Source organism: Amblyomma maculatum, chromosome 1, assembly GCF_055883805.1.
Source record: "Amblyomma maculatum isolate TAMU_Amacu chromosome 1, ASM5588380v1, whole genome shotgun sequence".
Classification (NCBI taxonomy): Eukaryota; Metazoa; Arthropoda; class Arachnida; order Ixodida; family Ixodidae; genus Amblyomma; species Amblyomma maculatum.
In genome coordinates, this window is record NC_139344.1 from 227,649,236 (window position 1) to 227,667,497 (window position 18,262).

Consider the following 18,262-nt stretch of genomic DNA (forward strand, 5'->3'; position numbering starts at 1 on the left):
TCTGCTAATGCTCATAACTATGCTCGTCTCCCCAAAGAATTAAAAATACTAGCTCCCGTACTTCCGGCCATGTTCCATGTGACACTAGCAGTAATGCAGGACGTGCTATGTCCGCTGCTATGGACGAGGCTGGCGCTGGTGAACTCTCATGGTTTGGTTACAAGCAATGCTAATAACCAAGAAAGGAGAAAATTAAGCAGCTGTGACTGTAGCTCAGTTGGTAAGAGCACTGGATGCAAAATTCAGAGGTCATGGGTTTAGATCCCACCAGTGACAGCGCTTCTTTTCCTTCTACTTTGTATTTAGTTCATTACACTTCCTCCATAAATGATTACAGTACTAATTCATGTCAGCAGCAGAAACTTAAAAAGAAACCTATGCATTCCTTGGACTTGCTCACTAGTGGCATTTTTCATTTATATGCATAGATATTTAAAAGCAAACTGCATTTACCCTCGGAACATATGAGCGCACAATTTGATAACTCCAACAAAAATTTCAAAATAAAGGAAAGGGGAAAAAAAAAAAAAAACCCCTCATCCATAACCTTTTTTTTTTCAAGCAAATATTGGTGACAGAAAAGTTTATGTGCACAAATACGTGAGGCTGCACTAAACCACCATTTTCTACCAAAAAGTGGTCACTAACTACTTTTCTGCCTTGATATTATGAATTTTAGTTGTGGGAAAAAAAAACAACTCAATTTTTAAATACAATTTTCATAGCAATAAAAGCATCTTTTTCAGCTGAATGAACATCAATATAGCCAAGATGAGCAATAAATGGAGCTGTTTCCAGTGTCCCTTTAACATGGCCCTGAACAATGCCTTGCCAACCATGAGGAGCACCTTGGAGGCTCCAAGATGCCTGACAAGAGATGTCACCCAAAACACTTTTTCTTAAACGTGCAAAAAGAGAGAAAAAATTTTATGCCCAGTATTTATTTTGGTCACATCCCTTATGCTGAATTTCCTCCTCTGTACGTCCTCAGCTTAATCCTCCGCAAGCACTGCTTCCTTACCAAGATTGTGGTGGATGCTGACCTATGAGCACTGAAATATTACAACATGGTGTAATGCTGTGTGCTATGTACACAACTCAGCTGCCAGTGTCCTGAAGGCACAGTCTATGTGTCACATATTACAACAGAAATTGCGTTGTAAAAACCAGATGCAATAAAAGATTATAATAAGGGAGTAATTATTCATTGTCATCCACCCAAGCGCAGCCATACGGCTACAAAGGAAAGCTATAGAGCTTTCTTAGAAACTTCGTAGTTAAAGAAAAAATTGTCCTGATCCGGGGATCGAACCCGGCACCCCCACCTTTCCGTGGCAGTCGCTCTACCGACTGAGCTAATCAGGACGGTCAGCAGGTCAGATGGTAAGGCGACAGCGAATTGATCCATAGTTCGAAGTAGGAAACCCTTAAGGTGGAGTAGATTTGTAATAAGGGAGTAATTACTCATTGGCATCCACACAAGCGCAGCCACCCAAGCGTACCCAAGTGCAGCCTTATTACAGATCTACTCCACCTTGGGGGTTTCCCATAAAATATTTGACCAATAAGAGATTATGTATATCAGCACTAGCACAAGAAAATAAATGCTTATCTAAGTCTGTACATTACAGCTCAAGAGCTAAGGTGCACGGGTGGACTTGTGAGGATTTAGCTGACAAAGAAGCATCATTTTTATGTGAGAAGCACTTCCAATGCAGCATTTGCTCCTAGTTACATATCAGAGTGGAGAACTGTCGCTAACAAACTAAAAAAGAAATGAATACTATTGCCTTCACGTGTAAATTTATAAGCCTGCTACATCAACCGCCTTCAATACTACTGATGAAAATTGGGCTTTGGAGCCACGGATGAAAAGGTTACCCAATCGTTATAAACTAACAGAATCAGATGGCCTCCTGTCCCTTTGTTTGTTGCGTGGTAATGGTAGACAATGAGGATGGGAATCCTGCAGTAGAATCTTTTTCTAAAAATAAAGTGGCCGTTTTCATTTACAGAAAAATTCCCCAAGGTGAATCACTGCACAAATTCCTAATGTAATGCGCAAACGTTTAGCTTTTTAGCCGATCTGCAGCTGTACGAACACCACTCTTAAGGCGACAACGCAAGTGTGTTGCGGCACTCTTCAGAGCGTCGGTGCGTCCAACCGGCCATGTATCAAAGCGAAGTGGCAGATGACACAAAGCTCCACCTCCAGGTTTTTCTGCCACATGCGGGACTTTGCTCTGATGCAATGCTACACACCTGGGTGCTCTCCTTAAAAGTATAGCCCCGTGCATCCCCACATACACACTGCTGCTTCGACATCTCAAATACACAGCCAACACTCCTGCTGTACTGACTGTGCAAGATCTTTCTAGTGTCCCTATGCACCGATTATTACAGGAAGAAAAGGAACTCAAGTTTTAGTGAAGAGACCCTCAGTACAATTCATGACTCAACCTTTGCACTACGATCTAGTACCAGTTCCCGTGACATTGGCAGTCAGTGCAATGACCATGAGGCTCCTGGTATGAATAAGTGCAGCTTTTGCAATAATGGCATTCAGCGTGTATTCCATTACTAAGTATGTGACTGTGTAGCTGTAACTACAGAAACTTCAGTTCATAATGAAAAACGAATTTTTTCCTTTCAGTTTCCATCCTTCACCATACTGTCTAACAATCCTGTGTGAAACAGAACCACAAAATAGCCCTATAAAACACACACTGCACTAAAAAAAAAAAGTGGGGGGAAGGGGGGGAGGTGAAGAAGGCTGTAGATTTAGCAACCCTTCAAGCAATCTGCCCTGTGCAGCCCACCTGCTTCCAAAGCAAAACATGCTAATATATTACAAGGATAATGTAGGGCTGTAACATGGTCAATATAAGACTGCCTCATAAGTATCCATCATTATCCGTCATTCGTTGAAAGTTACTACTAGTTTTAACCTACCTATCGGAAGAACAACAAGGGCCATCAATAACACGTGGGCCTTGAAATCAAGGTGCAGGAAAACTAGAATGGTTATATAGGAACTGCAATTCATGAAGAGAATGCGCACAAAGTAACAGGGTAACAGGCTTGGTAAAAACAAAATTAAACCCACCGCTACTCTTCTCCGAATGAACCGAAGGTAGAGTTCTGCACGGCTATTCAAAAGTGCCACTTCAGCGAGCAGGATATCCAACTCCCGTGGATCCAACCTAGGAAAAAAAAGCAAATGAATGTTAGCAAGAAGAAATGAAAAACAGCCATAATTAATACAGAAAAGACACTTACTTGTCCATCTGTTTAGAACTTCGAAGGAGCATTTGCACTTGCTGCGCCTGGTGAAAACAGTAAGTTTATTCTATAATAGCACAGAAATGTTCAGAGACATGGCCACAACACAACAACATAACACTCTTCTAGACAGTATAAAATAAAAGTAAACATTATTACAAGAAAGTATGTCTCATGCATTTTGATTTTTTTATGTACGCTAATGCAAAAAATCTGCAAGCTTATTTATCTGTTCTGCTGAATGAACAAGTAAAAAAAAGATACTGTCAAAAGTTTTTACAACAGCCATCACGCTTAGTGCAACATCCTACACTGAATGATTCTCATACTTAAGCAAGGAAAACGCGCAAATAAAGACACGGACGAGAAGAGCACAAGGACGGGCGCATACATGCGATCGATTTTATTCAGAAAAAAACACATATTTATAGATTCATGCCTGTCAAATCGTTGCCTACAGCACATATGCCAGCAACCTTTCTTCTTTAGCCTACAACTGTTTTTATGATGATGATGATGATGGATTTTAATGGCGCAAGGGCGACTCAGGCCAAAGAGCGCCAGATTCAAGGTTAAAGGTGTACTCAAGTTTATATAATGGAATAGTTGTGATTTTTCATGAAGGAATAAAAAACAGTGGTGTATAGGGCCTAAAAATGTATTCGCTCTGTAAAATTGCTAAAAACAATGGTGTATAGGGCCTAAAATTCATTTGCGATATATAATGGATGTGCAATGTATAAGTAGATGTTTTAAAGGATCTCATCCGTCCTCTCAAGGAGGAGCGGGCTGAGACCCACGTCGATAAGAAATTTCATGTAAAAAGCCTACTTGTGATAAAAATTTAAGCACTTGTTTTAAAGGAAACATTGGGTTGTCGCCAATAAAAATCGATGGGTGTGCAGGTATTTGATGAGTCAACAAGGAGGGAAAATGACGTCTTCTTTCTTGTTCCAGTTGTACACATATGATTAAAACATGAATAACAGTGAGCCGATCACCACATCTCGAGCAGTGCGGTGCAGGAGAGTTGGTTAAAAGATATGTATGGGTTATGTATGTGTGACCAATTCTCAGCCTGCACAGGGCTACTTCTTTAAATCTGTCTTGTTTTTCTGTGGTGTATCTGCCTATCCTTGGCTTTATTGTGTGTAATTTATTTTCTGATGCTGCGTCCCATTCCTCTTGCCATTGTTGTCGAATCATGTTTTTTATGTGTGGTTTGAGGTCATGATAAGTTATCTTATCAATGTCTGTGCCATTTCGAAGGGCAGCTGACGCAGCTAGCCTATCAGCTGCCTCATTACCCGGTATACAGCGGTGGCCTGGCACCCAACACAGTGTAATTTTAATTTCTAGTTCATGGGCAAACATAAGGGCGTTATAAAGAGAGTTCAGGACTGGGTTCTTATTATGCAATTTCCAAAAGGATAGGGACGTTAAAACACTGAGGGAGTCTGTGTAGATGACTGATGTTTGTATTTTATTTTCTATAATGTGTCTCACAGCTAAAAGGATACCATGGCATTCAGCGGTAAATATACTAGTATAACTGTTCAGGGTTTTTGACTGTGAAAACTGTGGTCCATGTGCTGCACAGGAGACTTGAGCAGACTTCGAAGCATCAGTGTAATATTCATCACAAGTGTACTTCTCCTGAAGTGACATGAAGTGCTGTTGTATGGCAATAGGGGATGCATGTTTGCCCACTTCAAGAAACGACAGGTCACAATTAACACCGTGCATTTTCCAAGGAGCAATTAGGTCTTTTATGGAAGTTGTATGGAGACTGGTAACCGAAACATTCAGATATTCAATATGCGTGGCAACTCTGATCGGATATGGTGGTGTTAGAGATGTTTTTTTTTGAGAAAAGTGCTGTGCCAGTTTTGTCAAGCAGGAGCCGACGACATGGATGGTCCAGTTGGCATAGTACCTTCATAGCATAAGTTAGAGAAGTAAATTGTCTCCTTCGTTGCAGTGACCATCGGTTCGCCTCAACATAGAGGCTAGCAATTGGGCTAGTTCGGAAAGCGCCCGTAGCGAGGCGAAGGCCGAGGTGGTGCACGGGATCAAGCAATTTTAGCGCAGAGGATGATGCTGACCCATAAACCATCGAGCAATAGTCAATGCGTGATAGAACTACACTATTCAGAAGGTTCAGAAGGCAGTCGCGGTCTGTGCCCCATGACCGGTGAGAGAGAATTTTTAGCAAATTCATTGCTTTGAGACACTTCAGTCGCAACTGTTTCATGAGGGGGAATGAAGGAAAGTTTTTCGTCAACAACTACGCTAAGAAATTTATGTTCTTTTTTAAAGGCAAGGCTCTGACCATTCAGTGTAATGTTGAGGTCAGGCCTGATGCCACGCTGCTTAGAGAAAAGTACACAAACACTCTTTCCAGAGTTAAATTTAAACCCATTGTCATCAGCCCACCTGGACAATTTGTTTACACCTAGCTGAATATGTCGTTCACAGATGGCCAAGTTGCAAGATTTGAAGCTTATCTGGACGTCATCAACATAACAATAAATAGTTTTTGGCAGCACGCTTTTTAAAGAGTTCATTTTGACTACGAAAAGTGTGCAACTGAGAACACCACCTTGAGGGACACCATTTTCCTGAATGTACTGCTTTGAATATGCATTGCCAACACGAACTTTGAAGGTCCGTTCAGACAAGTAACTTCGAATTGTGTTCAACATGTTTCCTGTGATGCCAAGAGAGAAGAGGTCGCGGATGATACCATAGCGCCAAGTGGTATCATATGCTTTTTCAAGATCGAAAAAGACAGATAAACAATATTGTTTATGTACAAAAGCATCCCTTGCATAAGACTCAAAGGCAATGAGCTGATCAGCTGTTGATCGCCCAGCTCTAAAACCAGCTTGATTTTGATGAAGAAGACCATTGTATTCAAGGAAATGAAGAAGGCGACGATTTACCATTTTCTCAAAAAGCTTGCATAGACAGCTGGTTAGTGCGATAGGCTGATAACTAGCAGCAAGTGTGGGTTCTTTTCCGGGTTTTAATATTGGGATGATGACCGCTTCCTTCCATGCTTTAGGAAAGCGTCCTGTGGCCCATATTTTATTATACAGGCAAAGTAGGGTTTCAAGCGTGCCCGTATGCAGGTGTTTGAGCATTCCATATGTGACCCTGTCAGGACCTGGTGCTGTGTTCCCACATGTGCCAAGTGCAATCTTCAGCTCCTGCATGGTGAAAGGGCTATTGTACCCTCCTGTGCACGGTCTTTTATCACATATAGGCTTCCTCTCCTCAGTTACCTTGTGCCGCAAAAAAGAATCTGTATAGTGCGCTGAGCTGAATACATATTCGAAGTGTTGCCCTAGTGTGTCTGCTTGGTGTTCAAGAGAGTCACCACTAGTGCTGACAAGGGGTGTTGGGACAGTGTTATTTCCTTTGAGTGCTCTTATTCTGTTGTATACTTTGTGAGAATCAGAATAAGAGTTCACAGAAGAAAGGAATGATGACCAGCTTTCTCGCTTGGAGATGCGTCGAACACGTTTGCCATTTGCCTTTGCGCGCTTAAATTCTATTAGGTTTTCAGCCGTGGGGTATCGGCGTAACTTCGACCATGCCTTGTTTTGTGTTTCACGGGCAGTTTTACATTCTGCATTCCACCACGGCCTTCGTTTGTTTCGTGGCTTACTTGATGTTTGTGGAATGTGTTTTTCTGCAGCATCTATAATGTGCAGCGTGATCAAGAGTTGAGATTCGTCAACGCCTAAGGCAGTAACTGATGAACAGGGCAGAGCTGAGTGTTCCCTGAACATCTCCCAGTTGGCCGCATATTCTTTAAATTTCCTGGGACTAGATGCATTTACATTTTTATCGCCTGTGTACTTCACAGAGATGGGAAAATGGTCACTTCCATATAGATTGTCAATAACAACCCACTCTGTAGCTGCCAAGAGCATCGGAGAGCCAATGGCTAAGTCAATGGCTGTGTACGTATTATGAGCTGAGCTGTAGTATGTTGGCTGTTTTGAGTTGAGTAAACATGATCCTGAGGACAACAAGAACTTTTCAATTAGTGCACCTCGGAAGTCCGTTCTTGTACATCCCCATAATGGGTGGTGGGCATTAAAGTCTCCGACCAGCAGCCATGGCTCTGGGAGTTGGTCAATCAGCCTTTCAAAATTTTTGCTGCATAGCCTATGATCTGGCGGAATATACAGGGAACATACCGTTGTTATTTTACCGAATATTAAGGCTTGTATTGCCACTGCCTCTAAGTCTGTGTTAATCGAGATGTTTCGACAAGCGATTGACTTTTGTGTTATAATGGCAACGCCACCGGAGGGTGAGTACTGCCTTGCCTATCTTTCCTGAATATACGATACTGCTTGAGAAAACTTGTGTCTGTTGGTTTCAGATGCGTTTTTGCAGACAAACTATGTTTGGTTGGTGTTCGGCGAGGATTTCATATACGTCATCCAGATTTTTTAGGAGTCCTCGACAGTTCCAATAAATGATACTCTCGGTAGCCATTTTGGTAGGTGTGGAAGGAATATGGAGTAGGGTTAGGACTCGCCGCCCTTATCAGGGGGCTTAACTGGTGTATGTTTTTTTGATTTGAGACGGTCCAGCAGGCCCCGCCTCTCATTGGCGGACTCCCTAGGCGCCGCTGACGCTGCAGAGTCCGTGCTCACCTCCATCGCCTCTGGTGAAGGCATGGAGGCAGGAGGTTTTTCAAGAGGAACAAAGTCCCTCTCAGATGTCTTTGGTGTCCCGGACGTCTGGGGGAAAGTGACCTCCGGGATTGCAAAGATTGGTGCAGCCGGTGGCTGCTTAGTGAGGAGCCGTGGTGGGAGCACGTCAGCAGCATTGCACTGCGTGCCCACCGTTACTAGACGCGGCCTGGCCCCTCTGCGGGCTGCGTTAGCATAGGGAGCGGAGGAAAGCATTCTGTGCTTTTTTCGGGCCTCTCCGTATGTTATCTTCTCAGTTATCTGTATATTGATTACTTCTTTTTCGGCCTGAAAGGCTGCACAGGACCGTGAGTATGCAGGGTGGGTGCCCTCACAGTTCACACATTTGTAGTCAGTTGCACTGCATTTATCGGTTGCATGGTCATGCGCGCTGCATTTTGCACAGGTAAGGCGTCCTCGACATGTCTGGCTACCATGCCCGTACCGCTGACACTTGAAGCACCTGCGGGGGCTTGGTATGTACGGGCTAACTTTGCATCGGATAAATTCCACATTGACAAATTCAGGAAGTGTGCTCTGGTTGAAGGTGAGAACAATATGTTTCGTTTTTATTTCTTCGTTCTTTCGCCTGATTGTTATTCTTCGTACTGCTGTTACACCTTGGTTCTGTAGGCCCTCAAGAAGATCTGATTCTGTTTCGTTTAGGAGGTCTCGCTCAGAGACAACTCCCTGGCAGCTGTTAAGACTGCGGTGGGGTGATACCTGAACGTCAAGGTGAGCAAACGTTTTTGTTATGAGAAGGTTGTCAGATTGACTTTTGTCTGATACCTCTATTAGCAGGTCACCAGATCCTAGTTTTTTCGCTTTGTAGTTTGCCCCAATGATGGCCTTCAGAGAGTTGGCAATGAGAAAGACTGACAGTTCATTTACTGGTTGAGATTCGGTTACAGAGTGCAAGACAAGAAATTTTGGAAAGTTCTCAGTTGGTGTACTGATTTTTTGCATCACTTCGGTGCGACTCCTTTTCGGGGGTCGATCAGGTTTTTTTAAAGGTAGTTTTTCCATGCAGTATGGATTGTTTTAAGGGGTCCTAATATATGTCGCCTCTGGTTCACCCTTATACGCAGAGGAAGGTCCCGGAGCCCCTCGCCTGGTGGACAGGAGAGGAGCCCATCGGCCGAGGCTTGACCATGGCCTCGACCGCCACCGTTCAAGGTTTCTTCCCTTCACCTCTCAACCTATCGCCACGGTACGGATTACAGCTTCGGTATGGGGGATCAGGGTCCGTGGTGGCACCAAGCACCAACACCTAGTTTACACAAGGTGCCCTTGCGGGGTACAACTGTTTTTACTGTGAAGACACACAAAACTGATAAGCCGTTTCGTTGCATTGTGAGCGAAGGGAATACAGTAAAACCTTGATATGTTTTTTAAAAAAATGCAGGGAAAAAAAACATATTATCCAGGAAAACTTATGATCCGAACTGCCTGATTTTGAAACATTTTAGCTATTGAATGAGGTACAAAGGCATTTAGGATCGAGACTTTCACTGCATAAATGTGTAGATAAGCATTTATAGACATCCAGTATGCATAACTCCTTTTTTAGCTCTTGCAGAGCTCAGTCCCTATTTGCACTGTCCTAAGCGCGAAAAGAGATTTAGTAACAGATTTGGTTTAGAAGGCAATGATGAGCTGAGATCGCTTCCTTGGTTGTTTCCGGATGCTTCACCCCCTTACACCAGTGACATGTGGAGAAGCCAATGCGCTAGCTTGCAATCTGCTCATGCTGCATCCTCAAAACTCGGCTCGCTTGTACGGAAGCGAGTAGTTGTAGCTATCAAATGGTTCATACCTATGCCCTCAAGGCACCGCAAAGAAGCCACCGTGTTTTTCCCCATGTTTCCGCGAGAACGGGCACCTGGTATGCTGGCTCGTTGGCTTTCTTAGATGCTTCGCCCCTTTGCACATTGGCACTTCAGAGAAGCAATCGTGGCGGGTGAGTGCCATAGATAAGTTTTTCATGTCGCAAGCGCTCGTTAGCACATGTCCGGTTGATTGTAAAACGTGTTATATAGCCACATTTTGTTGAAATTTTGAATGTAGTAACAGAGAAATCATGTTATCCAGGAGCATATTAACCGGGAGAAAAATTATGTAACTCTGTGGGAGATGTTTTACTGCGCGCGATTTTGAGCGTATGAAACAGAAAATCTTATGAAGCGGGGACGTATTGAGGTTCTACTGCACATGGCAACAGGAAATTAGCACTTCTTTCAGACTTTGGTATTACAAGACCCTTTTGTAGTAAAGAACTTGGTGATGTCTCCTTCCTACAAGGTTCCCCAACTCTGGGTTACGCCGTTTCATTTGACATAGAAGACCTATTTTTTATTCCACATGATGCCTTATTTCGGGCCGTTATTTCTTGCACTGAAGATAACAGTGTCAAGATTTTCAGAAAACCAGAGGGTTAACCCTGTATGATTTCATGATGCTTCTTAATTTTATCTTGAGTCAACCTTTGTGAACTTTGACAACCAGGTTCAACGACAGGGCATTTGTATTGAGTCTTGTGTAGCACCTATTCTGGCTGAAAGTTATCAGCTAGCGTTGATCGTAATCTGGTGAGCTGATTAGATGACAAGATAGTTCTTGAAGTTTTTAAGGTACATAGACGACTATTTGATTTTTCTTAAAAAGCAACCTGGTTTGACACACACAAACTCCATGCAACAGACTTTATCGGTCTTCAAATGACAAGGGATGAGTCTAACCTTCATCCACAACTACATGACCACATAGACTGCACTTTTTAGATATTAACCTGACCTTAACACCAGATCACATGTGTTGGATGTAGTACTCACCACGAGCCCAGAAAGATCTGTTGCCGTTTGAATCTGTGCATTCTAAGACAATGAAACACACTGCTGGCATGTTATGTTTGAAGGTAGGCTTGCAAAGTCACATGTTCACCTGGTGAATGACAGCCTCAAAATTCAGGTTGGCAGGTTACAGAAATATGGTTTACTTATGACGGTCGTAGTCACTGTGGTGAAAGCAGGAACATGCCACAAAGGTGTTGGTCGACCAAATCTTCAGATCTGCGGCTGTACCCAATACTGATAGGGTGTCCCATAACCTCAAAAAAGTAGCCAACTGCTAATGCGGCAGTGGTCTTCTCTGCACCATGCAAGTTGGCTTCTTTGTGCCCCCGGATTGCCTCCAGGGAAAGATGTGTTAGAGAATGCATAAACTGTCGCATCACTCGGTATGGCAGGTATCCAGTGGGGGTTGTATATGAAATCCCACTGACATGAAGAAAAGTATACATAGGCCAAACACACTACAGTAAAAGCTCGTTAATTCAAATTCCACGGGGCCGCCAGGCCAGTTCGAATTAACCAAAATTCGAACTAATGAAAGTGAGCAAAAATGAAGGCGTTTGATGCCCGGAGGGCACGAAAAACATTTATTTAGCAAAAAAGTCTGTTATCATCTTCTGCTTCTTCTCTCTGAGGGCTACCGTACTCACTCGGTCTTCTAGCATGCGAATGCGACGCAGGGAGTCTTCTTCCCCCTCTTCAAAGCTGAAGAAAAGGCGCGCGACATTCAGCGCTCCCATAACTTCTGCCGCGGATGGACGCACGGGCTCTTGCTCCTCGTCGTCGTCCTCGTCTTCTGCCTCTTCTGGGACAGACTGCTCCCCAACAATTTCAGCGACAATGTCCTCATCACTTAGGGCACCGCACACTGCTGCATCGCTGTCTACTCCAACGTAATCATCAAAACTGACGTCCTGCAGCACAGCACGCACAGCCGCAGGCAGAGGCTCCGGACTCCCATCGTCGCCACTTTCTTTCATACTTCCGGCAGCAAAGCCACAGTGGTGGAAGCAGTTTGCAATTGTGGACGGCGTGACCTGCTCCCATGCACGCACCAACATGTGCATTGCTGTGAGCAATGTGATGGTGCTGGTCTTCTGGTTTCCAGTGCACAAAGTCATGCGCTCGATCATGTGGCGCCTATAGAAACATTTGATGTTTCTGATCACCCCCTGATCCATCGGCTGCAAGGCCGCAGTCGTGTTGGCGGGCAAAAAGACGAGCCTTGTGGCTTTCAGCTCGGCGTCGACTTTGTGTGCCGAGCAGTTATCCACAATGAGGAGAACTTGACGCTTCCCTAGCTCCATCCTCCGATCGAATTTCAAGAGCCATTTTTTAAACAATTCGCCCGTCATCCACGCCTTGCTGTTGGCGGAGTATTCCGTCGGCAGCGTCCTAATGTTCTTGAAACATCTAGGCTTATGTGCCTTGCCGACAACAAAAAGAGGGACCTTCTCCGTCCCGGTCATATTAGCGGCGACCAGAACAGTAATCCGCTCTTTGCTTCGCTTGCCGCCAGCGCAGCTGTCCCCTTTAAATGTTACTGTTCTGTCGGGCTGGAGCTTATAAAACAAAGCCGTCTCATCAGCATTGAATATATCATGTGCCGAGTAGCTTTCTAAGTACTGCTGCAGAGCACCGCTTCGCCACGTGGCACAAGTTTCTGCATCCACTTCTTTGGCTTCTCCAGACAACACCCGGAAGACAAGATTATGTCTGTCTCTAAAGCGGTGAAACCATCCTTCGGAGGCGACAAAATCTTCCACATTCAAGCGCAGGGCGAAATCGGCCGCCTTCGCCATGATAATTGGGCCGCTCAGTGGAATGTCAGCGCTTCTCATTTCTTTCACCCACGTGATCACAGCGGTCTCAATTTCCGGATACTTGGCTAACCGAAGCCTTTTTCTGTTGCTGGCGAAATCTTCGGCTTCATAGGCATCCTCGATGGCCTTCCTATTTCGGACGTACGTCGACAACATGCTTGGTGGAATCCCGTGCTTTTTCGCGATTTCCACTTTGCTGGCCTTCCGTTCATCCACCTCGCGTAAAATAGCCACTTTCTCCTTCACCGTCTTGGCACAGTATTTCCCACGCGAACACATCTCGCGGACACAAGCTCACAACAAGCGGCGTGCAAAACGAGGGCTCACGAAATGCAACATGAAACCGTGGTCGATAACACTAAAACGTCGTTCCTCGAAGGAGTCGCGGCAGGAAAGACTGTTTAGTACTTGTTCCAGCACCCTAGCGGCGCCCCGATGGTTGTGCCATCTATCGTTCTGCCGCGAAAGCTTCCAACGATGGTTTTTAACAGCGCCGCTTGGCGGCGCGCAGTTCGAATTATGGGTGGCGGCGCCAATTTTTTAGTGAATTAACGAGCTGTTACGCGCATAGACTTCTATGCACTGCGGACCGGACCACGATGACTATTTCGAATTATCCAAAATTTCGAATTAACGAGTTGTGAATTAACGAGCTTTCACTGTATTGTACAAATGAACAATTGGGGGAGCATTAGCCTTCAATGAATAATAAGAAAGGGTCCAATTTGCCCTTGAAATGCTGCACATGCTCTTTGGCTATGCCAATAAGCCATGATGACTTTTGCTGGCTAGGACCAAAACCTTGAGGCGCAGTTGTGACCAGACGGCACGTGAGCTAACTGAGGCTTTTTTCATTGAGAGTTCTGGTCATAAGTGCGTAAGCGATGTATTGATCAAACTGTATATGAAAATAAAAAAGGATGCTGGCACATGTGCTGTAGACAATGATATGACAGGCATGAAGCTATAAATGTGTTTTTTCTGAATTGTGAATAAGTCAGTCACGAGTATGTACTCGTCCTTGTGCTCTTCATGTCCATGTCTTCATTTGCGCATTTCCCTTGCTTATGTATGTACGAGCAACTCGCGGCAGCCCCGGAAGAGTTAACACCAAAGACAGAATTTCTGAAGAAATTTTCTCAACTATGAAAAAAGGCAATGTGGCATATTTTGCACATTCTGAATTTTTACTACTACAGTGTGCTTTTTTCAGTAAGTTCATACTGAAAATTGTTTTTTTCATGTGTGAAAGATCATATAAAAAGCTACGTGCTGGTGTATGTTATAGCAAGTTATGATAAATATACTTCATTTAATAATAGTAATATTTTTCCAGGACCTCACAAATCTCTCACTCTCTCTCATTTTTTTTTTCCCCACAGTCCTGAAACAGTTAAAGGGACAGAACACTGGAATTTAGGCACAGAATTTTTTTTGGCGCAATGAAAAGATTGTTGTCTAAAAGGTTAATTCCCATAGTGGTTTTGGTAGAAATGCTGTAGAAAATTTTACTGAGAATTTTTCGATCAGTGCATGCGCCTGTTTTTATGTAGTCCAATTCTGGAAACCATTAGCATCGACCGCAATGACTGATGGTCATCAAAAAAGACGCACCAAAATAAATATAAATTTAATTCGCCAGACAGTAATTGGACATTTTTTTTACCATAGAGTAGCCTCCTTTCAGTTTTCACACAAGGCTGTTACGGCACAATAACGTGCGCCTTGTTGACGGAAGTTTTAGATAGCACTATCATCGCTTCATCCACAGAATTCAAAGCCCTGTGACGCCATCTAGTGGCAAAAGCTGGAAAGCATGCCTCCCACGATGCGAAAAGAGGGGTGTTTTTATTTAAGGACGCACTAAAGAGAGTGCAAAATATAATAAATTATGACAAGCACTCGAAGAAGAAAAAAGAACAGTATGCACTTACGAAAATCAGCGATATTTTACTGAGATGTATTTACGTGGGGTACTACAGTGAAAGTGATGGGCTTTCACCGCATGATAGCGCCTCAGTTGTTTTTATGCCGTTTCCAATTGCAAATTAAAATTGTAAAGCTTCTTTTCTTTGATATTGTACTGCTTGGACCTGTACTGCTTGACCTGTACTATTTCCACCATAATCTCATAACATATTTTGGCCCATGTTTCGTCCCTTTAACCCTTTGACTGTCGAATATTCCGAAAAAAGATTCACCCCCAGTGTCAAATTTTTTTTAAACGTTATGCGTTTAGCGCAGTACCCGTACAGCAAAAACAGTCAAAGGGTCAATTGTAAGTCTTAGCCCATAAATAATGAAGGAATTAACTAAGGAAAATTTACCTTTTTCTTGAACTGTCTATTTTTCTTGAAGTCTTCAAGGATTTTCTTCACTTGGCAGTCACACTCCCTTTGCAACAACTCTACAACGGTGTGGAGTCTCCCATGACCTACAAGTGGGAAAAAAAAGAAAAAGTTACTTTTCAATACAAGTATTGTTTGTTAGTCTTAAGCAGCTAGATCTATGAAAGACAGCAGTCTTAATACAAAGGTGGATCTACAAAGCAAAGCATTAAAGAAGTACTGAGACATAATTTTGGGAGACTCGCTTTATTTTTTAATGATGAATAAGGCATTAGTAGATTACCACGATATTCGCCTATGGCTGCTACCTAATTCATAATCAAATTTTTCTGCCATGCTGCTTTGCTTTTTTTTTTTTTCAACAGCTGAATGATGGCTGTGACGTCAAAGGTACGCATAAGTCACGTGAGGCATGAAAAAATTGAGAAATAATCACTGTGCTTCACTATTTGAATTCATTACACTGCTAAAGCTATCCTGTCTCAAAAGATGGAAGGACAATGAATGAAGAAGCACCAATTATATTACATTTTTTCATGCATCGACATAGCATGAGAGAAAAATTTAATTATCATTTAGCAGTTGTAGGTGGATACCATGCGGTGATTAACATATTATGCATTATTTAAAAAAAAAAAAATATGCCACAAAAATGACATGCCTATACAAGGGTCAATTTTTAACTCGTGGTTTTTCTTTTGTCTAGTACTTAGTAAGTAGGCAATAATTAGGTTTAGAGAAATATTACCGTAGTAGGTCTCTACCAATGGTTGATGAATCTCAATTGTCCTGGCAATTCCTTCAAACAGAAGGGTCACCGTATCGGCATAAATAACATTTGCCCGCTTGTCTGTAGAACTTGTTGCTTGAGCTTGCTTTAGGTTTTTGTGTGCAGTTTCAGAGATCTGCAGGAAGGGTAGAAAAAAATAACCACTTGCGATCACTGGTAATACTTGCAGGGAAGTAGCTGGTGCATATTTTCCTAAAAGGAGTGAGCAAAAAAAATATAGCGCAGAAGAAGAGAGACGGGATATGTATTGTGCATCTCCCGTCTGTCTTGTGAGTTGTTTTTATTGACACTAAGTCATTTTAAGAAAAAATTCGTAATCACATCAATACTTGCCACTAAACAATTGAAATAATGAATGTGTACATACAAAGCTTCAGCAGCCAAAGCAACTGCAAAAATGGAATGGTATGCCGTAACTAATGCACTGCGGGCAAAAAGATTTTGTAACCACGTAATTAGAAGTGAACATTTTGGGCTAAGCTTTTAACGATGTATTTTACGAGTTATATGTGATACGTGATACTTAAACTTGTACATGAGCTACAAGGGCTTCCGCTTAAATTCGACAACCTGGAGTTTTTCAATATGCACTGACATCACATGGCACATGGGTGTTACTGCATGCATATTGCCTTCATCAAAATGCGGCAGCAGTAGCCACGATTTCATCTTGTAACCTTGGGTTCAACAGCTGAATACCAAAATCATTGAGCCAACATGGCACATATTCTGAGCTGAAATAAATTTTTTTGACGACACAGCCGTAAGCAAAAAAGACAAATTAAAATGATCAATGACGACATTTCAGGTAAGACACTTATTCCACTTTCAATAAAAGCTTTGGTTGGCAAGGAAAGTATGTAAACATTTAGAGCAGGTGTGAATGAGTCAGATAGTTTTGTGCACAAAAGAAAACAAAATGATTCGAGCTAAACAAACTGAACAAAATATTTAGAACCAATTTAAAAAAAAAATGGCCTAAAAACAAATAGAAGAGTAAAAATAACAACACAGGTTTTGCCAAGTGCAACAACAGACATATGATGTGAATTATCGGGTCTCATGTTAGTACAGTAAAATCTCATTAATTCAACCCTCCTAATTCGTAAATTCAAATAATTCGAACAAGCACGGTCCTGGCTGATGCCCACATAAGTCTATGGCGCCAGACACTCGTTAATTCAAACTTGGGAGGGCCTTTCTCTGCTTCGTTGAAACAGGCAATCACATCGTGGTATGACGCACGCAGCCAGCAATTACCGAAACAGGCCTCCTTGAACCTCAACCGCATGAATCCGCGGTGCCCGTGCACGAAGCCTGCACACTTTGTGTGTGCTACCACAGGTACGAAAAGGATTGAAAGTTCCAGATTTCGAAATACAGCCCAGTCGCATAGTTTTGCTTTCGCTTTCCTTAACTTCATGCTATAATGCAGCTGTGAATGGATGCATGCATTGGCCGGTTGAGCAGTTTTAGACGTTGCTTAGTGCATCACTGTTATTTTATTGTTATTTTGGAATAGTGTGACACTGTTATAACGCCTACACATATATCCCTCACGTGAATCCACATACTGCTTCCGGTACGCCGACACTGTGCCAAAAATTTTGCTACACTGCGAGCTTTACTGCGATGCTTCTCATCATGATGCTTCACTGCCTGGAATGTGCGGTGAAGCATCCTCAAACGCGACAGGGCTGTTTTGTGAAGAGGCACCACTGCAACTGCGTTGCACTGCAGAAAAGATGGTGGCGACCCCCATGTTTTTGGAGCACTTTTTTTTCAGGATTCCTGACAGTGCGCGTAAAAAAGCCCATTTGACTAAACCAGAAAAAAAAAAACCAGCCGTTCTCACTTTTTTAATGCACACAACCATCGTACAGCTGTTCATTAGACAAAATTACTGTGATGCAAACAATTTTTAGCAGTTTTTTCAGGCCCATTCAATAATTAGAATTTTCAGTTAATTCAAACATTTCTCCCGGCCCCTTGAAGGCTGAATTAATGAGAGTTTACTTTGATTTTACTGCATCCTGCAAAATTGTTATAGCTGATAAGCTGTTGAGCATTGTGCCCAATATATGATATGCTTAGCCTCAGGCTGTGATCATAGCTGGGGAAAGTCATTAAAAAGTGTGAGAAGTATCTGTAACCAGTGGCACCTGGGGTGATGTGATACAGTCCATTGTTGCCTTTTACTTTTCATTATGACCAAGAATCACAAACCACTGAGTTGTGCTATTTGAAAAGCTATTGAGCGTCAATGCTTGTTAGCTAGGTATCAACACATAGGGGCATGGTTTATGCTGATGTCAGAAATGCTAATCTAACAGAAGATTTCATGTGGCTGCCCCGCTTACCCTCCTTCACCATCTCCCTCAGCTGCTTTTTTTTTTTTTTTGTCAGGTGTGTTTATCTTATGTGCAGAAAAAATTATTGTACTGCCTCTATTGAA

The 18,262-nt window shown here is 42.8% G+C and overlaps 1 protein-coding gene across 2 annotated transcripts in view; it reads right to left on the bottom strand.

The window, feature by feature from the left end:
* Cog4 (conserved oligomeric Golgi complex subunit 4) overlaps positions 1-18,262 on the bottom strand; it is an 80,632-nt gene that overhangs the window by 41,979 nt on the left and 20,391 nt on the right. For both annotated transcript variants that reach the window (XM_084590472.1, XM_084590471.1), the window contains exons 7-10: positions 15,766-15,922; positions 14,997-15,103; positions 3,280-3,326; positions 3,107-3,203 (exon numbers count right to left, since the gene is read on the bottom strand). In XM_084590472.1, the coding sequence (XP_084446598.1) occupies positions 3,107-3,203; positions 3,280-3,326; positions 14,997-15,103; positions 15,766-15,922 (408 nt within the window). The remainder of the gene's footprint in view (positions 1-3,106; positions 3,204-3,279; positions 3,327-14,996; positions 15,104-15,765; positions 15,923-18,262) is intronic.